Here is a 27,567-nt window from a genome sequence, read left to right on the forward strand (position 1 = left end):
GAAGAGAAATCAGAGTTAACGTTTCAAGTCTAGTGACCCTCCGCCAGAAGGGTCTGGAGTTTTCTGTTTTTGTTTCTGATTTAAACATTCGGAGTTCTTCTGTTTTGTTTTAGGAAGAAATCAGTCAGCGGGTCAGGAAGAAGTAGCAACAGTGGGTCTGCCTGAGCAGTCTTGTATGTGGATTTTGAGGAAAAGGTAGAAGCAGGATTGGAGACTTGTGAGCTGGGAGGCTGTTGCGGGGAGATCCCCAGATGAGATGAGGTTAGTTACAGTCATGCACACAATAGTCTGATGTTCGATGGTGGGGGTCATGGTCCAGGCCCAGTCAGACAGAGGTGGTGCCCAGAGCTGGTATGCAGCCTCTGCAATGTCGAGGTCAGTATGCTAGACAGCAACAGCACAATGGGTTGCTTTTAGTATTGTCACCTATTCTCGTCTACTCCGAGGCCTATTGTCACATTATACGGTCAAAAGTCACACAACATCAGGTTACAGTCCAACTGGTTTATTTGAAATCACAATCTTTCGATGTGCTTCTCCTTCTTCAGGTGAAGTGGGCACCCCAGTCCAACACCAGCACCTCCATGTCACACTATATATGTTACTTTCAGTAGAGCTTAAGTGAATTAGCTCTTATCACTTATTCAACTTTTCTTGTTCTATTCTGGTATCCACAATCTCCCTATTTGTCCCCCTTTCATATCTCTCCCTCTGGGCTCCACCTCCACCTGTCCACTCACATCCCCTCTCCAACTTCGCCTTTAGCCTAAATACCACTTTTTCCTAGCTGCTGGCAGTTCTGATGAGGACTCGGAACGTTAACTACTTTCTTCGCACTGATGCTGCCAGACCCGCTGAGTGTCGCCAGCAAATTCTGTTCTTTTTTTGTGACCTACAGCATCTGCAGTCCTTTGTTGCATTCCGTGTTTGGTATGCCAGTGTGTAGAAAGGCAATAGGTAATAACTCCTTTATTAATAGGAAAGAGCAGAAATACCCACTCTAATTCGCGGGTTTAGCAGGGCGTCGCCCAGAGGATTGTACTATTCATCGGAAATCTCTTTGTCTTTTCCTGACAGCGCTCGAGACACGTGCTCGAGCTCCTGAGACTGACAGTTGGGGGCTCGCGCTGACTAACGGCTGTCTGAGGCGGGAACACGGGTGACAGCCAGCGATCGATTGAAGGGCGCGAACCAGCCGGCTTTTTTGGGAGGAGATGGGTAAACGCTGAATGACTGACAGTTCATTGAGACACAGCCGCCCAATTGAACGAAGGTGGAGCGGGTGGGACTTGGCTTTAGCCAACGGCCGATGGCATCTCGCTTGGGTGACGGTTCATCTGGCCAATGCGTGTCGGCTTATGCGGCTAGTTCTGGCCAATAGGTGAGAATGGAGGGGCGGCTGAGAAGGGTGAGGCTCGAGCTGAACATTGAGTGACGGTCGAAGACTGGCCGTGTCAGGAATGAATGATGGTTAAAGTGGCCAACAGAATGACGGTTCGATGAAGTGTCCAATGAGTCCAATGACAGTATTCGTCCAATGACTTTGACCACCCGAAATGAGTGGTTGTTGAAATGACCAATTGAATGTGAACTAGGGGCGGGACGAACCTTGACCAATGAAATACGACAGAGGATGGAACGTATTCGATGAGTGACAGTTGTGGCCACTGACGGTAGGTCGTATTGGTTAGTGCTGGCCAATCAGTGAACGCTAGGGCGGCGTGCGCTGTCAGGAGTCCTGTCGCTTGCATTCGCATCCATGGCGTCGGCGGCGATGGTAATGAGCTGTGAGATGGGTGAGCCGATTGTCGCCGGTGGCACCGTTAACGCCACGGTCACTGGTCTTGAGCAGAAGAAGTTCGAATACTTCTCCTCTATCAGCCCCATGGCCCGACGAATCATGCTGGAGAGGCAGAAAATCCGCGAGAAGTACGGGCCGCGTTGGGACAGGTTGGAGCCCAGAGAGCAGGAGGAGATCATCGACAACTGGATGGTGGATCCCCAGATCCGCAGCCGGTACAATTTGCACCGCAGCCAGAGAGAGGAGACGGTCTGCTATCCCAGGCTGCAGCTCCAAACCGGCCAGAAAGTTGTGCATTTTGGAGAGGAGGTGAGGGACGGATGCTTGGCGTCTCTTAGCCTGTGGTTGGGTGGGGTGGGGTGGGTACTACTACTTTTTTCCTGTAATTTTTTTAGTCGTGGTAAAAAAGCACATCATTTTTATGAGCAAAGGAAACGAGATCAAGTGTGAAGCTGACCACGCCTTTTAAAACTATGATCTCCAAAGCGCCTCAATTTTAACATTGTAAGTGTCTACTTGGGGGGTTAATGCTCTGTCCGTCCGCAGTATGTAAGGAATGCATCCTGGATCTGTTGCAATTGAATCTCTGGCTCTTTTCCTTGCAAGTTTTGCATGCCTGAAATTCTTCTTATAAGAAGGCCCTTATACTGGGAGGCACGATGTGTAAGAAATGACTAATATTTAGTCATTCTTGAAACGAACTGGCATTTTAAAATTATTTGTTTTGCAAACTTCTTCAATTACGGTAAAATTAAGAAAAAAGGATGCAGAATGCTCAAGGATTTACAATCGCACGCAACATTTATGGAGTGCCAAACAGTTAGCGTTTCAGGCAGAAGAAGACACTTCTTCGGAATCTTTCAGTTCCCTGGGCCCCAGCGCTTCATCTTCACTATGGATGTGCGGTCCTTACAAACGTCCATATCCCACAATAACAGCCTGCAGGCCATCAGTTTTTTTTCCCTCTCCAATCCCATTCAGCCCCCACCAATATCCTCCTCTGCCTTGCCGAATTAGTCCTCTCCCTCACTAACTTTTCTTTCAGTTCTTCCCACTTTCTACAAATCCAGGGGGTGGCCATAGGCATTCGCATGGGCCCTAGCTACACCAGCTTCTTTGTCAGTTATGTTGAACAATCCCTCTTCAGTACATACACTGGTACTGTTCCCCAACTCTTCCACCATTTTATTGATGACTGCATTGGCACTGTCCTGCATCCAGGCTGAACTGCCGCAGTTCATTGAATTTGGTAACAACTTCCACACTGCCCTCAAATTCACTTGGTCTAACTCAGACACCTCTCTTCCTTTTTTTGACCTTTCTGTTTCCACCTCTGGTGACAGTTTACAGACCAACATTTACTTAAACTCACAGACCCTCATACCTTCCTAGATGACACCTCTGCCCATCCTGTATCCAGCAAAAACACCATCCTGTTTTCCCAATTCCTCTGTTCAGTTGCATCTGCTCTGGCAAAGAGACATTTCACTCCCAAACATGCCAGATGTTCTTTTACATCAAATGACATTTTTTTTCCACCCCCTTTGTCATCTAGCCTGCTCTCCACCGCACCTCCTCCATTCCCCGCTCCACTGATCTAAACATCCCTTTCAAATGCAGTAAAGGCAAGGACCGCTTGACCTCGCTTTCTACTCCACCAGTCTCTGCATACAGTGTATCATCCTCAAACACTTTTGCCAACTCCAATTATACCCCACCACCAAGAACATCTTCCCATCCCTGCCCCCTCCGCCTTTGTGCAAGGACTGTCCTCTTTGCCACTCCTGGTTTGTGCCACACTCTCCTCCAACCCCTCCAACTCTTTGAGTGAAAAAGATGCAACACCTACCTGTACACCACTTTCCTTCCCTCCGTCCTGGGCCCCAAACAGTCCTTCCAGGTGAGACAGAGGTTCACCTGCCTCTCCTCCAATCTAGTCTACTACATCCGGTGCTCCCCAGTGTGGTGACCTCTATATTGGTGAGACTCAATGTAGACTAGGTGCTCGTTTAGGTTGGCTGTCTCAGGCCCAGCAAAAATCCTGGTCACCACCCATTTCAATTTCCCCTCCCACTCCCTCTCCGACATTTCCATCCTTGGCCTCCTCCATTGCCGCAATAAATTAGACCGCAAAATGGATGAACAACACCTTGTCTTCTGCCTGGGCAGCCTACAGCCCAGAGGACTTTAACATTGAGTTAGCGAATTTCAAATAACTTTCCCACCCATCCCCTGGCACTTCTTCCAGCCCCACCTCCTCCCTTCCATTCCACCTGCCAACCCTTTCTTCCAGCTACCAATTGGATTCATCCCTCCCAACAACCAACTAGGTCATATCCACTTCTTGTGTTCACCTATCACTACTTCACCTTCGCTGCTGCTATCCCATCCTTGTAGCTCCCACATCCAGTCCCAAAGAAAGGTTATACCCGGAATGTTGACTTCTTTGCCTCCAGTTTGTTTACTTTGGATTCCATCATCCAGTTTTTTTTTGTTTCTAACAATAGACATGGTGGCCAGGGATTAGAGTGAAATTCATAAAAGCATTTCACCAAGCATAGTGGACGTTTGGAGCTCTTTTGATTTTGCAGATCCAATTGATGTTAGATCAGTTGTAAATGTTAAGTGTGAGATTGGTATACTTCTCTTATTTCAAGGGATGAAGGGATATGGGGTTAGGTCGTAGATCAGCAAGATCTCATGAAGTGACAGCTGAACAGATGAATTACAAGCAAGAGGAGGTCATTTGGCCCTTAGCTGCATGAGAACATTATGGCTGACTCTGTTGTGTTTTCAATTATGTATTCCTGCCTACCATCAATCCCCTTTTGACTCCATTGTTAGTCAAAAAATGTCTACTTCTCATTTGAATGTATTCACTAATCCTGCCTTCGGTGCTGTGAGGAAGAGAGTTCCAAAGACGCACAACCTTCTGAGAGGAACTGTCAGGAAAAGTTGTTAGCATGTGACTGGAAGGATAATGTAGAAGGAAGAGTATCAAATTTCTTGAACAATGCGACCATGTTTTTGTGCCAGTGGTAGCTGTGCGTACAAAAAGTTTTGCCTGAACTGCAAATGTGCCATTGCTTGTGGAAAGGGTAAATAGTGTGGTATAATTTTAAACTAGTTAGTTAGATGGAAGCAAAAAGTCACTCTGTCAAAAGAAATTTAGTATAAAATAGATTAGTAGGACATGTGGGGAGAGAGATTGAAATAATCTGTGCACAAATACATGAAGCATGCAAGAGGGGGAAAAAAAACAAGAGTTAGATTAGATTACATTACAGTGTAGAAACAGGCCCTTCGGCCCAACAAGTCCACACCGACCCGCCGAAGCGAAACCCACCCATACCCCTACATTTACCCCTTACCTAACACTACGGGCAATTTAGCATGGCCAATTCACCTGACCCTGCACATCTTTCGTACTGTGGGAGGAAACCGGAGCACCCGGAGGAAACCCACGCAGACACGGGGAGAACGTGCAAACTCCACACAGTCAGTCGCCTGAGGCAGGAATTGAACCCGGGTCTCAGGCGCTGTGAGGCAGCAGTGCTAACCACTGTGCCACCGTGCCGCCCACAAATTCAATTTGAAGAACATATTGTAACTTGATTGGATGAAATACAATGATCCAAGTATTCCAAGTTTGAAATTCTTCTCGCAAGGATTTGAAAAGGAGAGGCTGGAATAGAAAAATATCTGCATAACTAAGGTGGTGGTTGGGAGCAAAGCGGAGTATGAGGCTAGGAAAGTTGCTCTTATAGAGAGCTGGCACAGAGAAGTAGAATTGAATGGTCTCCTATTGCTATAACCTTTTCTGTGATTTTAATATTGATTACAAAAAACAATTGAGAAACATGAATTTCACTAAAGGTGATCTGGTGGTGGAAATGTTGCTGGCAGAGACCAGGATATGCAAAGGATGCAGTGCTCCGGCATAAATTGCTTATAGTGGAGGTGGAATGGTGTAAACGTAGAGATCATGGATGGGAGAATCGACGTTTCGGACATAAGCCCTTCTTCAGGAAGAAGGGCTTATGCCTGAAACGTCGATTCTCCTCCTTGGATGCTGCCTGACCTGCTGCGCTTTTCCAGCAACATGTTTTCAGCTCTGATCTCCAGCACCTGCAGTCCTCACTTTCTCCCTGTAGAGATCATGGAGGCAGGAGCCAAAATAATCTCGTTATGAAGAGTTATGTTTGCCCAGTTGAAGCTGTAAAGTGATTGTATTCTTAGAATGTAGTCAGAGTAGATTTCTAAATAAGTTTTAAAATCAATAAGGGAACAGGCTATTCTGCATTTAATTAAGAATAACAAAAAAACTTCGCAGTCTTACAATGAAGAAACATCTTGCAAAATGTTTTTGTAACATAACTGAATTTGACATTAGGTTTCAGTTGAAAATGTACACGTCATAAACCAAGATTTTAAATTTAGGGAGGCAAATTTTTGGGATGAAAAATTATTTAATCCGGTTAACTGGACTGAATTATGAATACTTTCTGCTGTGTATAAGTTTACAATTTGTAGAACTCTATAAATCTACAAAATCCCTAAAATCTACAAAGCTAAGCAGTAATGGTCAAGTTAAAAGAAAATTTCAAGCTAAAGTGGCGCCACGGTGGCTCGGTGGTAAGTACTGCTGCCTCACAGCACCAGTGTCCTAGGTTCTATTCCAGCCTCGGGTGACTGGGTGGAGTTTGTACATTCTCCCCGTGTCTGTGTGAGTTTCTTCCGCGTGCACCGGTTTCCTCCCGCAGGACAGATGAATTGGCCAATCTAAATTGCCCATAGTGTGAGCTCAATTTAGTCAGAGGGAAATGGGTCTGGGTGGGTTACTCTTTGGAGGATTGGTTGGGACTGGTTGAGCCAAAGTGCCTGTTTCCATACATTAGGGAATCTAATCTCATCTAAACGAATCTCATATGGAGAACTGTATTCAGCCCATGTTGATGCAAAGCAGAATAAACAGAATGAAACTAGGGCTTAAAGACTCTCCTGACCTCCAGGCATCCCCATTTTCTAAAAATTGTCACTGGCCACTTGGGTGTTTTCTTTCTTCCTGGTGGTGGAAATTGAATAAAGACTTTCTAAAAAAAATTCAATAGGAGATTCAAAATTTCCTCAGTCAGGGGACTGACTCGGAATTGGCTGGTAACAGCCAGTGTACTGTGCATAGGTAATTAAAGGGTGACTTGGTGACGGGATACCATCCTCTGTGTGCAGTTATTTCAAATAAGGTACTTGATTTTACAAAAGGTTAAGGAGAACGGAGGGGTTCTTTTAGGGAAAAAAACAAGTTTAAATTAGTGAGTGCAGCTAGGAAGGGTTACAGCTGGTACCGCTAGACCTCACTTTTGCATGCTATCAGCTTAGGATAACAAAGCCCACATTGTTATTCCCAACTCATGTATTTTTGATGTTATTTGTAACACCCATAACTATCACAATAAGTACAGAGCAGCAATTGAGTTTAGTACCTTTTTCAGTCTGTTTTAGTACTGCATTGGGTAGTGCTTTTATTCATTGGGGAATAGCTTTTAAAACTTACTCTTACCCGGATGTGGATATCAATGGCCTCAGCCAGCATTTATTACGATTACAAATTATCTTTTGAGAAAGTAGTAGTGAGCTTCCTCCTTGAATGCTGCATAGTTTGGACCCAGGTAAGGCTTTGGGATCCTGTTTGAATCCTGCCACTACAGGTGGTGGAATTGGAATTTTAAAACAAATCTGAAATTAGAACCAATTATTCCAACTGTCACTCTTGTATGGCACTCTTGCCAGTTGTCATACACCAGAGTATTGTCTAAGTCTTGTTGCATTTGGACATGGACTGTTTGGTGTCTGAACAATGGTGCTGAACATCAATAAATATCTTCAACAAGACAGAATCTGACTATATCACCCCTTGATATTCAATGGCATTATCATTGTCAGAATCAACAAATCAGAATCTAACACCATCAACATCTTGGGAGTTACCATTGACCAGAAATTAAACTAGACTACACTTATTGGACAATAAGTGTTGAGGTTAGGCGAAAGAACTGGAGATCAGAGTTGAAAAGTGTAGTGCTGGAAAAGCACAACCTGTCAGACAGGAGAGTTGACGTTTTAGGCATAAGTCCTTCATCAGGAGTGTGGGGGAGGAAGGTAGCTGGGAAGGTGATAGGTAAATGTAGGTAGGGGTGATAGGTCGGAGGGAAGGGTGGAGTGGATAGGTGGGAAGGATGGTGGACAGGTAGGACCGTTCGAGAGGTGGGTTGGATCTGAGATGAGGTGGAGGAAGGGAAGATATGCAAACTCGTAAAGTCAGTGTTGATGCCGTATGATTGAAGGGTCCCAAAGTTGAAGATGAGGCATTCTTCCTCCATTCTTTGGGTGGCTTGGATTTGGTGGTGGACGAGGCCAGAGCTTGCATGTCCATGGCCGAGTGGGAGGGGGTGTTGAAGTGGTCGACTACAGGGCGGTGGGGTCGTTTGTTGTGTGCGTCAGATGTTTCCTGAAACATTCTGCGAGTTGGCATCCTGTCTTCCCCAGAATAGAGAAGAGCAACGGACACAGTAGGTGAGGTGTTTGGATGTGCAGGAAGATCGCTGGTGGATATGAAAGATCCTATGGGGCCTTGGACAGACCCATCCACAGCCCTTAACCTCATAGACCCAGAACCCCGGGCTGTCCAGTTCTACCTCTTACCAAAAATCAACAAACCTGACTGCCCTTTTCGATCAATCGTCTCTGCCTGCTCCTGCCCCATTAAACCTACCTCCTCATATCTTGAGACTGTCTTGTCCCCCTTGGTTCAGGAACTCCCCATATACATTAGGACACCACCGACACCTTCCACCTCCTCCATGACTTTTGTTTCCCTGGCCCCCAACACTACTACTTCTTCATGGACATCCAATCTTTGTATGTCCATCCACCATGGCAAAGCCCTCCATTTCTTCCTCTTCCGCCAAGGTAGAGGAACCAGAACCCTTCCACCGACACACTCATTCGATTGGCGAAATTGGTCCTCACCCTCAACAACTTCTTCTCCTTCGAATCCTCTTCCTACCAAGGGGTAGCCATGGGCCCCAGCTGTGCCTTCCTCTTAGGATACATGGAACAGTCCATCTTCCACAGTTGCCCTGTGCCATCCCCCACCTTTTATTTCCTCTGCTACATTGATGACTGTATCGGCACCACCTTGTGCTCCTAAGAGGAGCTTGAACAGTTCATCAACTTCAAAAATACTTTCTACTCTGACTTCAAGTTCACTTAAGAGGAGAAAGTGAGGACTGCAGATGCTGGAGATCAGAGCTGAAAATGTGTTGCTGGAAAAGTTGCTGCAATTTTCCAGCAACACATTTTCAGTTCAAGTTCACTTAGTCCATCTCGGACACCTCCCTCCCGTGCCTGGACTTCTCCAGTGGCCGACTCAACACAGACATCTATTTCAAACCCACTGAGATCCACAACTACCTGCATTACACTACCTTCCACCCCTACCTCCTGTAAAAACACAATCCCTTACTTCCAATTTCTCTGCATTCACCTTATTTGCTTCCAGGAGGAATAATTCCACTCCAGGACATCCAAGGACAGCAATTTGCCATCCCAGATGATCAACAATGCCCTTGAGTACATCTCCTCCACTTCCCGCACCTTCACCCTTGAATTCCAACCCTCCAACTGCAACAAGGTTAGAACCCCCCCACCCCCCGCGGTCCTCACCTTCCACCCTACAAATCTCTGGATACAGCGCATTATCCTCTGCCATTTCCACCAAAAATATATTTCCCACTCTACCTTTTATCTATGTTCTGCAGAGACCACTCCCTCCATGACTCCTTCATTTGTTCCACGTCTCCCATCAACCCACCCTCCACTCTTGGTATCTTCCCTTGCCACCGCAAGAAGTGTAAGCCACCCCCACCTCCGTCCAAGACCCCAAAGGATCTTTTCACATCCAGCAGACAGATGTTGAGGTTCGGGATAGATGTTTGATTACTCTACTCTAGGTCAAGTCAGTATAAGGAGAAAGTGTTGGGTATTCTAAAAGGCATTAAGATGGACAGGTCCCCAGGTCTGGATGGGATCTATCCCAGGTTACTAAGGGAAGTGAGAGAGGAAAGAGCTGGGGCCTTAACAGATACTTTTACAGCATTCTTGAAGTCTGGCAAGGTCCCAGAGACTGGAAAATTGCTAATGTTGTCCCCTTGTTTAAGAAGGCTAACAGAGGTAATTATAGAACCTGTGAACCCTATGACAGTGGTAGGGAAGCTGCTGGAGAAGAAACTGAGGGATAGGATCTATTCCCATTTGGAAGAAAATGGGCTTGTCAGTGATAGGCAACATGCTTTTTTGCAGGGTGGGTCATGTCTTGCCAGACTTCTTTGAGGACGTGACAAAGTTGTTTGAAGGAAGGCTGTAGATGTCATACGTGGACTTCAGTAAGGCATTTGATAAGGTTCCCCATAGTAGGCTGATGGAGAAGGTGAAGTTGCATGGGACGCAGGGTGCACTAGCTAAATAGATAGAGAACTGGCTGGGCAACAGGAAGCAGTGATTAGTAGTGGAAGGGAGTTTCTCAAAATGGAGACCTGTGACCCAAGTGGTATTCCACAGGGATCTGTGCTGGAACCACTGTTGTTTGCGATTTTATATAAATGATCTGGAGGAAGGTATAGATGGTCTGATTAGTAAGTTTGCAGATGACACTAGAATTGGTGGAGTTGCAGATAGTGAAGGGGACTGTCAGAGAATACAGCAGAATATAGATTGGAGTTGGGCAGAGAAATAGCAGATAGCGTTCAATACGGGCAAATACAAGGTGATGTATTTTGGAAGATGCAATTCAAGGATGAACTGTACAGTAAATGAAAAGGTCTGGGGAAAATTGATGTACAGAGAGATCTGGGTGTTTGGGTTCATTGTTCCCTGAAGGTGGCAATGCAGGTCAATAGAGTGGTTAAGGAGGCATACAACATGCTTTCCTTCATCAGATGGGGTATTGAGTACAAAAGTTGACAGGTCATGTTACAGTTGTACAGGACTTTGGTTCGGCCACATTTGGAATACTGTGTACAGTTCTGGTTGCCAAATTACCAAAAGGATGTGGCTCCTTTGGAGAGGTTGCATTGGAGGTTCACTAGGATATTGCCTGGAATGGAGGGCGCTAGCTATGAAGAGAGGTTGAGTATATTAGGATTATTTTCATTAGAAAGACTGAAGTTGAGGGGGGGGGGGGGAGGACATGATTGAGGTCTACAAAATCATGAGAGACAGCTTCTTGCTATTCACCCTGTCTTTTTCCCAGAATGGGGGGCTCAGTTACTAGGGGTCATTAGTTCAAAGTGAGAGGGGAAAAGTTTAGGGGAGATACATGTGGAAAGTTCTTTACGCAGAGGGCGGTGGGTGCATGGAACATGTTGCCATTAGAGGTGGGCACGATAGCGTCATTTAAGATGTATCTAGACAGATACATGAATGGGCAGGGAACAAAGGGATACAGATCCTTAGAAAATAGGCGACATGTTTAGATGGAGGATCTGGATCGGCACAGACTTGAAGGGCCAAAGGGCCTGTTCCTGTGCTGTAATTTTCTTTGTTCTTTTGTACTGTGTCAGTGCTCTCGAAGTGGTATCCTTTATGTTGAGGAGAGAGAATGCCAACTTGCGGAACATTTCAGGGAACATCTCTAGCACACACATCAAACAACCCCACCGCTGTGTGGTCGACCACTTCAACTCCCTTTCCCGCCACCAAAGACATGCAAGTCCTTGGCCACCACCACTGCCAAATCCAAGCCACCCCAAATCTGGAGAAAGAATGCCTCATCTTCTGCCTTGGGACACGGCAGCAACATCAACTTCACCAGTTTCCTTATCTCCCCTCCTCCTACCTCATCCCAGATCCAACCCTTCAACTTGCACCACCCTCTTGAACTGTCCTGTCTGTCTATATTTCCTCCCACCTATCTTTCCACTCTCTGACTTTTCACTATCACCCCCCCACCTGCATCTATGCCTGAACATTGACTCTCCTGCTCCTCGGTTGCTGCCTGACCTGCTGTGCTTTTCCAGCGCCACACTTTTGACTGTAAGTATTATGGCTACAAGAGCAGGTCAAAGGCTAGTATCCTAGGCCCAACCATCTTCAGTTACTTTATCAGTGACTTCCATCCATCATTAAGTCGAAAGCAGCGATGTTTGCACAATATTCACCACTCAGCAATGACTATTTAACATAATAATTTTGTATTGGGGACTAATATTTTTATCTGTAATGAGGTAAGCTTTAATTGTTTTGCATACACTGTAAGTTTGCTGCTGTTAAGATATTTTCTGAACAACCCTATTCAGAGATGTTGTTACACAGTCTTGAGCAGATGAGACTTGAACCTCCTGGCTCAGCGATGTGGACATTCTTACTACACCACAAGAACTCTTTGAGTGTGGTGTTCGTTTGAAAATGATATCAATTATTATTATGGTTAAACGGTTGTCATAAGGCATTTGGTATGCTTTCCTTTATTGGTCTGAGTACAGGAGTTGGGAGGTCATGTTGTGGCTGTACAGGATATTGGTTAGGCCACTGTTGGAATATTGCATGCAGTTGTGGTCTCCTTCCTATCAGAAAGATGTTGTGAAAGTTGAAAGGGTTCAGAAAAGATTTACAAGGATGTTGCCAGGGTTAGAGGATTTGAGCTATAGGGAGAGGCTGAACAGGCTGGGTCTATTTTCCCTGGAGCATTGGAGGCTGAGGGGTGACCTTATAGAGGTTGATTAAATTATGAGGATAAATAGGCAAAGTCTTTTCCCTGTGATCGGGGAGTCCAGAACTAGAGGGCATAGTTTCAGGGTAAGAGGGGAAAGATATAAAAGAGACCTAAGGAGCAACGTTTTCACGCAGAGGGTGGTATGTGTATGGAATGAGCTGCCAGAAGATGAGGTGGGGGCTGGTACAACTGCAACATTTAAGAGGCATTTGGATGGATATAGGAATAGGAAGGGTTTGGAGGGATATGGGCCGGGTGCTGGCAGCTGGGACTAGATTGGGTTGGGATATCTGGTCGGCATGGACGGGTTGGACCGAAGGATCTGTTTCCATGCTGGATATGTCTATGACTCTAAATTGCTTTATGACTGCTACCTGCCTTGTTCTCTGACATGAAATTGGTGCTTGACTTTTTTTTTTATTAATTTTTGCTTTTTGTCTTAAATCCTGTTCCAGATCCCAGTTTTTTTTTTAATATTGTTTTAATGTTTCAGTATCTACCAGTAGAATAGTCATGAGGCACACTATATCCTTGAAGTGCAAAGCTATTTCACTGATGGGATGAATATAATATTTACTGAGCACTCCCTAAGTAGTTTGTTGAACATTTTGAGATTGCACATTGGCCAAATTTATTTATTATTATGAAAGTAAAAATATACAGATTACTTGCACTAAATATGAAATAATCAAAGTATTTAAAAAAACTTCAGTGTTTCAACACCCACTTAGTAATGCTTTCTTATAAGGAGGAATGATATTTTTTTTGAAGCACTGTTGGACCTTATCATGCAATTAGCAAAACTAACTGCCATGAACTGCTATAGTCCACGTATTGTAGGTTTATCCCCAATGCCCTCGGAGGAAATGCCAGACTTTTGACCCAGTGACTGTGAAGGAATAGCGATATATTTCTAAATCAGGGCGGTGAGTGGCGGCGAGGGGAAACTTGCAGGTGGTGCTATAGTTGTCCTTCTAGTTGGAAGTGGTTGTGGGTTTGGAAGGTGCTTTGATGTATTTCTGCAGTGCAACTTGCAAGTAGTACACAGTGCTACTATGGAACATTTTGGAGGCAGAGGGAATGGATGCTTTTGGATGTGGTACTAGTCAAGTTGGCTGCTTTACCCTTATTGGTGTCCAGCTTCTTGAGTGTCATTGGAACTACACCCACCTAGACAGGTGGGGAATATTCCATCACTGACTTGTGCCCTGTAGACTGGCAGGTTGTGGGGAGTGAAGAGGTGATTAATCACCGCATTATGGCTGGATTCAGCAATTATGTCACTGGTGGAAGAGACTCGAGGGGCTGAATGCTCTACACTGTGTTCCTATTTGAAGTAACTCCACAAAAGGCCAGCATCCTGTCACCAAATCACTCTTTGATTTACATGTGCATAGTACATGACACTGACCCAGCCATCATAGAGCCAGCACCTGGAGTGAACAGAACCTCTGACACATTTTTTTATTTTGTCAAACAATACACAGTTTACAAAACAATTAACATTAACAGCTGTATACAGAGAAACAGCAATTTTACAAGGGAGAGGATTGGTAAAGCTAGGCCCCAAACCCTACCGTTCAACAAATGAGGAACCTCCAATCCCAGTTTCAATCATTTATAAAACCGTAACAATGACATTTGTACATAAGACAGTCCAACTACATAAAAAGTGCATACAATACAGACCCCCAGAAACCCAGCAAGCTCCCCCATCCCTCCCATCTTCCGGCCATTTTAAGGCAGTCCGCCTCTATGCCCCTTCTGGCTCTTAGTCCACCCCATGCCCCTTTCAGTTCTCAGTCCGCCCTGACACAGTCCAGTTTTTTTTTCTTTTTTTTTGTTCTATTTATTTTACTCCCACACTATCTAACTGTGGTAATGCTTATTTTCACTCTAGTTTTTATTTTTTTTAATCCCCGGTTTATTTATTTATTTTCTGTGAATCTCCTGGTTATATTAACCCCCACACTACTGCCTAACTGCGGTAGTGCTTACACTCTAGTTTTTAGCTTGTCAGACAGGGCTCCCTGATTGGGGCCATTAATCTGGTCCAATCAGGAAACCCATCCAAAGAGATCCACCTGGCTGACCTCATTCCAATCACTACATCATGATTTTTTTTTTTCCCCTTTAAATAAAATTACTTTGTAAACCATTTTTAGTATAAAGATGTTAAGTTATGAACTGAGGCCAATCGTGTCTCCTCTTGAAATCTAACGACTGGAATCAAACTCTACTTGAATTCAGGTGGATTTTGTATGCAGGCTACGTTCTTTGACGTTCAGAGATTGTAAGTGATATCAAAACCTAGTAGGACTTTGACTTGGTCAGCTATGGTAGTGTTTCCAGGAAACACTTTAAACTTTATTTTTGAAATAAAGTTTAATACGTTGGTTGTGGTCCATTCTACATAGTAAAATGAACAGTTACAAAAAACATGAAGGAAAAGAAAGTGAAGATTAAAAAAGAGTTAATGAGCAGCTAAAGCATCTCCTGCTTACTTGAGACCTTATAGTGTTGTGTTGTTCAAGGAATAGCACAGTTACCCGAGTCTTGTTGGGGGCTTAAGTTAAATTCAGAAACCCGAGCAAAATCCAGACGGAGTTCAATGCAGCATGGAGGGATTGCTGCACTTTAAGGTTTATGATTGGATAAATTGATGTGTTCTCGGGGTCGTAAAGATTTGTTACACTATCCAAAGAAGAGCAGGAAACCTTTTCCACAGAATACTATTCAAGATGATCATTGATTATCTGGTCGCTGCCCATCGCTGTTTGTTGGACTTTGCTATGTGGAAATTACTTGCTACATTATAGCAGTGACCAAGCTTTAAAAGCACTTAACTGATTTGTAAAGCACACAGCAGTGAGGTCATGCAAGATACTATGCATGTAACAAAATTTAATTGTGTTTTTCCATGTATCTTGTAACAAAAACATCATTTCGTAACTTTCTATTTAGGATATTACATGGCAAGATGAGCACTCCGCTCCGTTCTCTTGGGAAACTAAGGTAAACTATCCCATCTTCCATTATCATAGGAAAGATTGATCATTTGTTTCCATGCATAGCATGTATAAAATAAAATTGTGTTAAATATACATCTGTTTTGCCCTCAATAACCTGAGCTTTTATTTGTGCCTTATTTTGATATACAAATTATAGTTATCATCAAAAAATAAATGCAACTGAAATGTGCTTAAACCATTATAACATTAAAACACACATTTGAGGTTTCTAAATGACATTTGAGAAATGAATTAATTCAACTAATAACATTTAATAACAATGTTTCTGATCTTAAGGGCACAGGTGTAATTGATATTGTGGCAAACCATGATGTTTTGTCCTTTTTATTACAGACAAAGTGATGCAGTGACAGCAAGTTACCTGGCATGCCTGTTTTGTATGACATAGATTGGGGTTCTCAAGCCTTTTCTTTTGAGGTCCCTTTCACTGTCATGTTTCAAAAAAAAATCAAGTTTTTTTTTAAATATACAATTAAACATTGGTATTAATTTGTTAATGTGAAAATTGGTTTCTGGTGCTGATCAACAATTCTGTCATTAAATGGAAGTATCGTTGGCAATGCATGTGCATGTCTTTAGTGGCTCCATCCTTTGTATTCATTGAATTCCTGGCACCTTCCCTTGCAACCACAAGAAGTGCAAAACTTGCGCCCACACCTCTTCTTCCCCCCCCCCCCCCCACCTTCCCTCCAAGGCCCCAATGGATCCTTCCATCGCAAATTCACCAGTACCTCCACACACATCATTTACTATATCCGCTGCACCCGATGTGGTCTCCTCTACATTGGGGAGACAGGCCGCCTACTTGCGGAACGTTTCAGGGAACACCTCTGGGACATCCGCACAAACCAACCCAACCGTCCCGTGGCTGAACACTTTAACTCCCCCTCCCACTCCGTCAAGGACATGCAGGTCCTTGACCACCTCCATGTCCAGACCCTGGCCACATGACGCCTGGAGGAAGAGCGCCTTATCTTCTGCCTAGGAACCCTCCAACCACACAGAATCAATGTAGATTTCTCCAGCTTCCTCATTTTCCCCTCCCCCCACTTTATCTCAGTCCCAACCCCTTGATTCAGCACCGTGCTCTTGACCTGCAATCTTCTTTCCGACCTCTCCGCCCCCACCCCTTCTCCAGCCTATCTCCCTCACCCTCACCTCCTTCCACCTATCGTATTCCCAGCCCCCTCCCCACACTACCTTGTATCTCAGCCCGCTTGGCACACCAGCCTCATTCCTGAAGAAGGGCTTATGCCTGAAACGTTGATTCTCCTGCTCCTCGGATGCTGCCTGGCCTGCTGTGTTTTTCCAGCACCACACTTTTCAACTCTTTTCTTTGCATTGTCAACCATGGCTCAGTTGGTAACACTCAGTTGGCATTCTTGAGTTACACGGCTGTAGGATTTAAGTCCTATTCCAGACTGTGAATATCAAAATCGAGGCTGATGCTCCAGTACCAAGGGAGTGCCAGGGTGTTGAACATGCCATCTTTAAGGTGAGACTAAAAACTGGGTGTAAAGGATCCTCAAAGCTATTTCTATTTTTCTCTTTTTTTGGCCACCATTTATACCACAAACAACATCACAAAACTGGATCATCTGATTGAATTACTTTTTGTGGGAGTTTACTTTGCACAACTTGGCTGCTGCATTTCCTAAATTACAAAAATCTCTCCTTTCCAAAAAATATTTTAATGGATATAAAGCACTTTGGGATATCTAATGATCATGAGAGATGCTAAATAAAGGAAATTTTTTATTGCAAAAATGATATTTAAGTTGGTTGTTCAAGATGAGGCCATCACTTTTGATGCCACATTGAGTTGCACCAGGGCTAACGTGAACTTACTTCGTGTTATTTGTGCACACACGGAACAAGGGTGACTGGATGGCATTCAGGACTGGGAATTCTACCAGATGTTGGAGACATTATTATTGGCATTAATCATAGGATAGCCAACTGAGTGCAGATCAGGACCTGTGTTAATATCTGATTGGATTTTGTATTTCCCAGTGATTCAGTGGAGGTTTATAATAGATCTTGATAGCATTTATTCTCAGTTATCATTAAACAAGGACTCCCTATACCACATCAGATATTGTTTGTACCAACAGTCTTTATTCACCCCATTTCATGTTTAAATTGTAGTTAATTATGTTCAATGGCTACACCTGGATGCAAATACAAACTCAAGTGACAGTTGCTCATGTAATTACTTAGCAGTAAAAGAAAAAATAAGTTGATTTAAAAACTAAAGGTTAGGGTATTCAATTGGGCAATATATTTAAATACAATTTATTTAAAGGATCTTGTGGTAGTGTCCTGACCTCGGCCAGAAGATCCACGTACCAAGCTTGTGGGGCTTAATGTCCTGTTTTTGCTTCTGTTCCATATGTCCACGAATGTTTCCAGATACCAAGAGTAATGGCCTGGTGACAACAGACTAAAAGCCCGTTATAGCAACTAGTAGAATTTAACTTGGTAAAAATCAGGGATGTAAATTTAGTCTTAATGGTTACCATGAGACTGTAATTAATTAATCATAATAACGCATCTGATTCTCCAATGCTATTTTAAGGGAAGGAAATTTACAGTTTCTACATATGACCCCAGACCTGCAGTAATGTGATTTATTCTTTCTTGCCCATGAAGCCACACGATTGCACCAAACCAGCGCAGAAAAATAATTTTAAAAATGACCAGACAGACCATCAGTTCAAAGTTTGTGCGAAGATTTGTAGCTCGGATGCTCGTTGTTATGGTTCTGTTCGCCGAGCTGGAAGTTTTTGTTGCAAACGTTTCGTCCCCTGGCTAGGCGACATCATCAGTGCTTGGGAGCCTCCTGCGAAGCGCTTCTTTGATGTTTCCTCCGGTGTTTATAGTGGTCTGTCCCTGCCGCTTCCGGTTGTCAGTTTCAGCTGTCCGCTGTAGTGGTTGGTATATTGGGTCCAGGTCGATGTGTTTGTTGATGGAGTTTGTGGATGAATGCCATGCCTCTAGGAATTCCCTGGCTGTTCTATCATCGGGCAAGCCAGACAGAGTAGTGTTGTCCCAGTCGAATTCATGTTGCTTGTTGTCTGCGTGTGTGGCTACTAAGGATAGCTGGTCGTGTCGTTTCGTGGCTAGTTGATGTTCATGTATGCGGATTGTTAGCTGTCTTCCTGTTTGTCCTATATAGTGTTTTGTACAGTCCTTGCATGGGATTTTGTACACTACATTAGTTTTGCTCATATTGGGTATCGGGTACCAGAACGAAGGACCCGATACCCAACATGACCAAAACTAATGTAGTGTACAAAATACCATGCAAGGACTGCACAAAACACTATATAAGACAAACAGGAAGACAGCTAACAATCCGCATAAATGAACATCAACTAGCCCGAAACGACATGACCAGCTATCCTTAGTAGCCACACACACAGACAACAAACAACATGAATTCGACTGGGACAACACTACTATCATAGGGCAAACCAGACAAAGAACAATCAGGGAATTCCTAGAGGCATGGCATTCATCCACAAACTCCATCAACAAACACATCGACCTGGACCCAATATACCAACCACTACAGCGGACAGCTGAAACTGACAACCGGAAGCGGCAGGGACAGACCACTATAAACACCGGAGGAAACATCAAAGAAGTGCTTCGCAGGAGGCTCCCAAGCACTGATGTCGCCTAGCCAGGGGACGAAACGTTTGCAACAAAAACTTCCAGCTCGGCGAACAGAACCACAACAGACCATCAGTTGTCAACTTAGGCATTGAAAATAACAGCAGCAAATCCAACTCTGCAAAGACCTCCATAACAACATTTTAGTGCTAAAATTGGAAGGGCTGAGCACTAGACCGGTCATGAAATATATTACTATGCACAAAATCTTAGCTTGTATTCAATGTTTGCCCCCACAAATCTCTTCCGCTCTTTTCTCCCCTCTTTCCTGTCACCCCCCCCCAACTTCCTACTGTCAGTACTGCTCCACGTTGAGCATCACTTGGAGGAAGCACTGACAACAGCAAGATAATTTGTTCTGAGGTTGAGGACTTTACTGCTCTTCATCAGAGTGGATGCTTCTTAAGCCAGAAGCGCCAAGTCAGACCATCTCCACCTCCTTCAGATGTCCCCAGCTTCTCCGATGTCCGTCTTCTGTCAATTTGATTCACTCCATGTGATATTAGCTGAAGGCATTGGATACTGCAAAGGCTGTGGGTGCTGTCAGCATCCTGTCATTAGTATTGAAGACTTGGGCTCTAGAATGAGCTGCATCCTGAGCCAAGCTGCTTGAGAGCTACAGGGCATTTACTTGATGGTGGAAAATGTGACTGAATTAGACCAGCGACTTACTGTGGCCATGTGAGCAGAGCAAAGACTCAGAATTCTGAGGCGAGAGATCATTTCTTAATTCTCTAGTGCCTGCTTTGGCACAAGCAAAGAGGGGAATATTGTCCTCCTGAGTGCAGTGCTAACAACACAAGCTCTGCATTATCCAGGACAAAGCAGCCTGCTTGATTATCTCCCCATCCACCACCTTAAATATTCGCTTCTTTGTCCACTGTTGCATATTGTACCGACTGCAGGATGCATGGGAGAATTGACTTCTTTCAATAACTTCTTTCAAAAATCCATGACCTCCACCACATAGGCAATGTACTAAGCATGCAGGAACCCCTCCAACTGCATGATCCTCTAAATTACACATTACTTCTAACTTCCAAGGATTTTTTCTTTATTATCCATTTGTGGGATGAAAGCATTGCTGACTGGCCAGCATTTATTGCTAATCCCTAGTTGGCTTTTGAGAAGATGTTTGAGCTGCCTTCTTGACCTATTGCTAAGTGAGTTGACCCACAATACATTTGGGGAGAGAATTCCAGGATTTTAATCCAGTGACAGTGAAGGAACAGCAATATATTTCCAAGTCAGGATTGAGAGTGGCTTGGAGAGGAACTGTCAGGTGGCAGTCTTCCTATATATCTGCTGCCCTTATCCTTCCAGATGGAAGTAGTTGTGGAATGTTACCATTCCTTCAGAAACCTGTCAGATAGAGGACACTTCTGCTCTATGACTTCCCATGTTTAATTGTTTGAGATTGAGTTCAAAATTGTTGCAGTTGTTTTGTTTTGGCTTCATATTATTCCATAGAAACTGCTGTTTGCCAGACATTCCATTTTTAATGACAGAATATGGTTAATATGCTGCTTTCACTAGTAAGATTTATAGAAAGGTACTTTTCCATTTTAAAGAAAATTTGATGTTTTCTAGGAAGATTTTTTTGAACTATTATTTTGCAGATTGATTGTACAGTCAATCTTGACAGCAAAAACCTGAGATCACACAAGGCTCAGAATGCCTAACAAGACCAATCCATCATTGGTCACAAACGCTTATTTGCAGTCTCTTAGGAAAAATCTTATTTTTAAAAAAAAAATTCCATCAAATTTAAATTTCCCTATTGACTTTCAACTGATGAAGTATTTTGCCTTCAATTCATGTTTCTCTTTTTCATAAGGGCAAATAATTTATCAATTTCAGAGTCAGATGGAATTCAATTTTGCCTCCATTGCTGCTTCTGAACAAGGAGTTTCTATACAAAGTGAACAACGGCAACCTGTCAAGACATCCCAAGGAAATCACCAACTTAAAACACCCCAAGTAGGGCTGCCAACCAAACCATTGCAAAATGGAAAGACACCAAGCATAGATGGTCTTACACAAGTCAGAAAAGAAGAGTCGTCCTCCTTCTGGAAACTGAGTAATGAAAGATCCAGGCTGGAGGGCGAACAGTCTGATTATCAGTATGTAACCCCAAGTCAGATTAAGTCAATGGAGAAAGGGGAAAAGCCACTTGCTTCCTACTTAAGACAAGAATCATTATCTAAGGATAAAGATGAAAATAAAGCTGAGAAACCTAGGGTGAAGAAGCAGGAACGAATAATCAACACCAACGTCTCATCAGTGTTTATTGACTTGGATAGGCCACGGACAAACCAGCCTTCAGTCAGTGTATGTGATGATATTTCCACTCATGGCCATACTGAGAAATCTCCAGATAAAAAGACTGTTTCAAAGGAATCTGTAGATGAAGAGCGAGATGACTCCTGTGCGTCTGATGCACCATTGTTCTCACAGGTAAGGTTTACTGTCAATGACATAAATTACTGAGAATTTTTATTGGGCACAACAGTAACTTTATCTGTGTGCAGACTGAGTAAAAGGCAAGCCATGAGGAGGGTTTTTTAATTGAGCACTGAGTCTTGTAATTCTTCACCCAAGGGTTTTGTAAGCTCAGTCATGTAAGGAATTTCAAGATAAGAGATTGATAAGTTTCTGGTTCCTGATGACATCAAGGGAGATGGAAATATTATGTTGAGTGAGAATGATCAGCCATGATCTAGAATGGTGGAGTAGGCTGAAGGGGCTGAATGGCCTCCTGCTTCTTTGTTACTCTGTGGACAATATCAAACTGACTGGTGACATTTTAAGGGACTGAAAATGACATACCGTTGCAATGTAGTTAATAAATGATATTGATCAAAAATGTAGAGAAAAGGGAATTCTGTTTTGAGTCACTTTTCTTCCTTGTAGAGGATGTTTTTGAAAATTTGTGGCCAAATAGGTTAAAAATGAAAGCAAACACTTAAATATGTAGTCAGGAAAATTCTTAATCGTTCTTTGGTACTAAAGAACTGCAAAATTTCTAATATTTCTCCAGTACATTTTGGTTCAGCTTTTGCCTTTCAGTCATCAGGCCAATTCAGAAACTACTAAACTCAAGGTAAATGATGTTTATACTGAGAAGAAAATACTGATTGGTTGGTAAGTGGACTCCAGTAGATGCATTGCCGTGGTGAATGAATCAGCTAATGACCATTGCAAGTATACAAGAACTGTTTGCCCTTCTGTCTGTGAATGAGGAGATCTGGGTTCAAGTCCCAACAGCTTCAAACATGTGTAATAATCTAGCCAAACAGATTGATATCTACAAAAACTATGCTAAAGAAGCCTGTGGTGGCACAGAAGTTGTGTCCCTATCTGGGACGCCAGCTAGGAGGCCAGGGATCAATTTCTACTTGTACCAGATGTGTTACATGTCTGAGGTAGGGTGACTGGAAAATGCCTAATCAGTCTGCTGACAACCACTTTAAAATTATCAATTGAACTTGGTATGTCATATATATTGAAGTACAGGGTCCTGTTTTTTTTTTGCCAACACAAAAGTTAAATAGTCAATAGCCATTTTCTCGTTCATTTCTCAGGCAATGCTTTGCCCTTTGAGTCAACTGGCCTGTTAACTGACAGTTGTTACTGATGTGTGTAATCTCCATGGCAACTGACCTCTACCAATAAGAGTCCAATTTACAACCAATTACTCCTATCATACTATGAATTTAAAAGAGAAAACAAGTTCAGAGTGTAAGATAAAAGGTTTCAACAAAATGTCTTTCAGTAACATTTTAAGTTATTTTTCTTGAAACAATCCAGGAATTCAAAATCCTTGATTTGATCTCCCCAGGATCTTGGCACACCATAGCGGATCCCCAAACTTTAAATTCTCTAACCATTTTTATGCAACTGACTAGTTATTGTTCCCCTCAGTCATAGAATCATGGAGCACGGAAACAGACCCTTTTGCCCAACTCGCCCATGCTGACTAAGTTTCCCAAACTAAGTTTGTCTCACTTTCTTGTGTTTTGGTCCATATCCCCCTAAGATGTGGAAAATCCATTGTTTTGGACAACCTTTTTGGTAATCCATTTCGACATTACCTGGCTGACCGTCAATTCTTTATTTCCACTGAGAAGTGACCAGAGTGTTAAAAGTTGATTATAATCGCTCATTCTTATGGTCAGCTAATTATCCTTTTCAATGCTGGTTATAAAACATAACTAAGGGACTGTAACTGAACAGACTTCATAGGTGACATGGAAGTGCTTGAGGCATGTGCAGTGTTTTTTTTTTAAACTTTGTTCTGTACATATGCTTTTTGTTTTCTTAACTGTCTTTGCTTATCAGTGCTAATGGTTTGCTGTATTTACAAACTGTGCGAAGAGCTTCATTAGATTGGGTTGGGATATCTGGTCAGCGTGGACAGGTTGGACTGAAGGGTCTGTTTCCATGTTGTACATCTGACTCTATTTGAAGCATGAACCATTAGTTTCCACACTAAATTCTAATTAATACTGTAATTAAGGAATAATAGATTAGAGACTGCATCTTGCATTCTTCACTCATTGGGGTCACTTTTTAATACTTACAATCAGACAACTGACTATAAATTTATATAGGCAGATGTAAAAAGCAAAGAAATATCTAATTGTTGCTTTGTTGAGCTGTTCTGCAGATTTCCTAAGCTGCAAGAGAACACAGTCTGTTCTCTAAAGCTTGAGAAATGTATTATCTATTTTTGTTAAAATGCAGTGTCCAATAAAAACATTCCAACTTATTATAATTTTAAAATCATTCCAGTAAACGACAAGGTTCCCCATGGGAGACTGATTAGCAAGGTTAGATCTCATGGAATACAGGGAGAACTAGCCATTTGGATACAGAACTGGCTCAAAGGTAGAAGACAGAGGGTGGTGGTGGAAGGTTGTTTTTCAGACTAGGGGCTTGTGACCAGTGGAGTGCCACAAGGATTGGTGCTGGGTCCTCTACTTTTTGTCATTTACATAAATGATTTGGATGCAAGCATAAGAAGGTACAGTTAGTAAGTTTGCAGATGACACCAAAATTGGAGGTATAGTGGACAGCAAAGAGGGTTACCTCCAATTTACAACAGGATCTTGACCAGATAGGCCAATGGGCTGAGAAGTGGCAAGTGGAGTTTAATTCAGATAAATGGGAGGTGTTGCATTTTGGGAAAGCAAATCTTAGCAGGGCTTTATACACTTAATGGTAAGGTCCGAGAGAGTATTGCTGACCAAAGAGACCTTGGAGTACAGGTTCATAGCTCCTTTGAAAGTGGAGTCGTGGGTAGATAAGATAGTGAAGGAGGTGTTTGGTATGCTTTCCTTTATTGGTCAGAGTATTGAGTACAGGAGTTGGAAGGTCATGTTGTGGCTGTACAGGACATTGGTTAGGCCACTTTTGGAATATTGTGTGCAATTCTGGTCGTCTCCCTATCTGAAGGATGTTGTGAAACTTGAAAGGGTTCAGAAAAGCTTTACAAGGATGTTGCCAGGGTTGGAGGATTTGAGCTATAGGGAGAGGCTAAACAGGCTGGGGTTGTTTTCCCTGGAGCGTCGGAGGCTGAGGGGGTAACCTTATAGAAGTTTATAAAATTGAGGGGCATGGATAGGGTAAATAGGCAGAGTCCAGAACTAGAGGGCATAGGGTTAGGGTGAGAGGGGAAAGATATAAAAGAGACCTAAGGGACAACTTTTTCACAGGGTGGTACGTGTATGGAATGAGCTGCCAGAGGAAGTGGTGGAGGCTAGTACAACTGCAACATTTAAGAGGCGTTTGGATGGGTATATGAATAGAAAGGGTTTGAGGGATATGGGCCGGGTGCTGACAGGTGGGACTAGATTGGGTTGGGATAGCTGGTCAGCATGGTCAGGTTGGACCGAAGGGTCTGTTTTCATGCTGTACATTCTATGACTCTATACATGGAGGTGAACTTTCTGCAGGACTCATGTTTTCTCCAGCCTTGGAACGAGAATATTTCAGTGACAGACCGTAGAATAAATACACAAGGCCATGGTAAAGAACCTGATAATTGCTTCTACTTAAATTATTGATAATGATTTTTTAAAAATAGCTAAAGTAGTTAGTTTAGTTGTCCAAATAAATGTTTATGAATGCTCTGTCTGTGAAGAAGTGATAACCACGTAGAGTCAGAATTCTTGAAACTTGAACTCATCTTTTCTCTCCCCATTACAGATTAATACAAGTAGTTCTATTCTAAAGACTGGATTTGATTTCCTGGATAACTGGTAATTGCTTCTACTTCCATCACAACTTCTCTCAAGCCAAACAAACCCTACCATTTTGGCTCATGATTATGAAAGTGATACTTCCATTTTAAATTCGGTAGTTGAAGTGGATGGAAATGAAAATACTGCTCCGAGCCCTCAACAGTCAACCATTTAAAATAACAGATTTGTACATTGTTGCACTTAGGAGTATGTATGAAATGTGTGCATTTGCTTATGTATAAAATAATCATTCAATGCATGCGACACACTAGAATTGCTCATCTTTTAAAAATGCTTCATCATGAAATTCAAATGTACATTGACCCAGGATTCCCACTAGGAACCATTTTTTTATGGACCCCTTCTGGAAATTATATCACAAGAACATGTGGTGAGGATGGGTTGTCTTAATCAACATTTGAAGACCAACAACTTTAATTGTCAGAAGGAAATTAAACATATGATTGTCGACTCCAATATGCAAGCCCAGAAGCTAAAGCAAGTATGTAGCAGTACCAAGTTTTCTTCCAAAGGTTGTTCCAGATAAGTTTTTAATACTTCAACTATTAAGTGTACATGTATACCTTATAAATGAAAAAAAAATCCAAATAACCCTTTAAGGATTCCAAAGTATGTATATTTATGTATCCATGGTGCTTAGAAGTGAATTAGTGGCAAGATTCCTACACAAGGAATGACTACCAAAGGTAGGCAATAACTACATTTGTGAAATTTGCTATAGAAAAGTAGTAACATAGCCCTACTTTTAATTACATATTTTACAAAGGTAATCTTGGCTCATTCAGCTGAATGCCATAAATTGTTCTGTTATTCAATGTTAATTGGATATTAATTCATTCAAGTTGAAAATTGATTCAAATGGAGCCATTGTTTAAATGCCCATATTGATAAAGTAACATTTGATTTTTTTCTGAAATTAATACATAAGTATGCTAAATGCATTTATAGAGGAACCTCTTATCAGGGTCATGGACAAGGAGTACTTTATTCAGTTAATCGAATGCCTTATAACATCATTTTAGCCAAGCAACAGGACCTTGTGATCTTGCCGGATAATCCAGTAGTCAGATTTAAGATTCCTCTAGCATGGATATACAAAGTAAAATCCTTCAGAACATCTTGCTCACTTTCTGCATTTATTTGCTAAACTTGTACAATGCTGTAGTGCACAGCAAAGTTGGAAGCAGCCAGCCATTTCCTTTTTGAGTATAATAACTAATACCTAATTAGAAGTAGTGATTTAAAGAATTTAAAATAACATTGGCTATTGTGTAACTTTCCTACTTCATCTGTATGGTTTATTAATTGAGTTGTAAAAGCTGTAGACTAGATATGTCATGTTAGTTGCTATTCCTTTAAGCATGTCTGTCCAAACAAATGTGCCAGTTTATATTGTAATTATCAGCTGTCTTTACAAAATGCAGTTTAGTAAAAATGTATGTTGCAGATAAGTTGAAATAATTCCCAGTTTTTGTGATTTATACAAATGAATTTTACTCATTTACTTTAACACACATCAATATGATCCTGTAGTTCCCTGCTACATGCGTCATCGTTAGCCATCCCTCACCCAAGGATGACTCTTCCACTGTCAGGGTGAATCTATATCTGGCAGTGCAGACTGACATGATGATGTCTGCAGGCTCTGTAATGCTTGGGGTAGAAGACGGTCATAGGAAGGAGTGGGTGAGGTGTTGGTGTGGTGGCGTCCAGCTTACACTTCTTTTTTTTTGCCTGGCTTATGCTTTCTCCTGACAGCAAGTCTATGTTGGATGCCAATGCTCCATTTTGGATGGTCTTGGGTTAGTGATTTCCCAGGTGTCTGTGGGAATATTCTACTTCAGTGATCCTCTAGGGTATCCCTGAAATGCTGCTTCTGTCCAGCTAGGGCTCACCTACCATTTTGAAGCTCAAGGTAGAGCACCTGCTTGGGCAGTCTCACGTTGATCATGGGCACAATGTGTCCAGCCTATTGTGCTGTGCAACTTTATCAAAATTGGGTGGGAACAGCTCATGGAT

At 42.7% G+C, this 27,567-nt stretch overlaps 1 protein-coding gene across 1 annotated transcript; it reads left to right on the plus strand.

The window, feature by feature from the left end:
* Positions 1 to 1,646: 1,646 nt before the first annotated feature.
* Positions 1,647 to 27,006, plus strand: c9h1orf198 (chromosome 9 C1orf198 homolog). The gene is made up of 4 exons (XM_043695415.1): positions 1,647 to 2,110; positions 15,537 to 15,587; positions 21,143 to 21,739; positions 25,493 to 27,006. Exons 1-4 carry the CDS (start codon positions 1,760 to 1,762, stop codon positions 25,547 to 25,549), a joined length of 1,056 nt encoding a protein of 351 aa, XP_043551350.1. The 5' UTR covers positions 1,647 to 1,759; the 3' UTR covers positions 25,550 to 27,006.
* The last annotated feature ends 561 nt before the right edge of the window (positions 27,007 to 27,567 follow it).

The sequence above is a fragment of the Chiloscyllium plagiosum genome, chromosome 9, assembly GCF_004010195.1.
Source record: "Chiloscyllium plagiosum isolate BGI_BamShark_2017 chromosome 9, ASM401019v2, whole genome shotgun sequence".
Lineage (NCBI taxonomy): Eukaryota > Metazoa > Chordata > Chondrichthyes > Orectolobiformes > Hemiscylliidae > Chiloscyllium > Chiloscyllium plagiosum.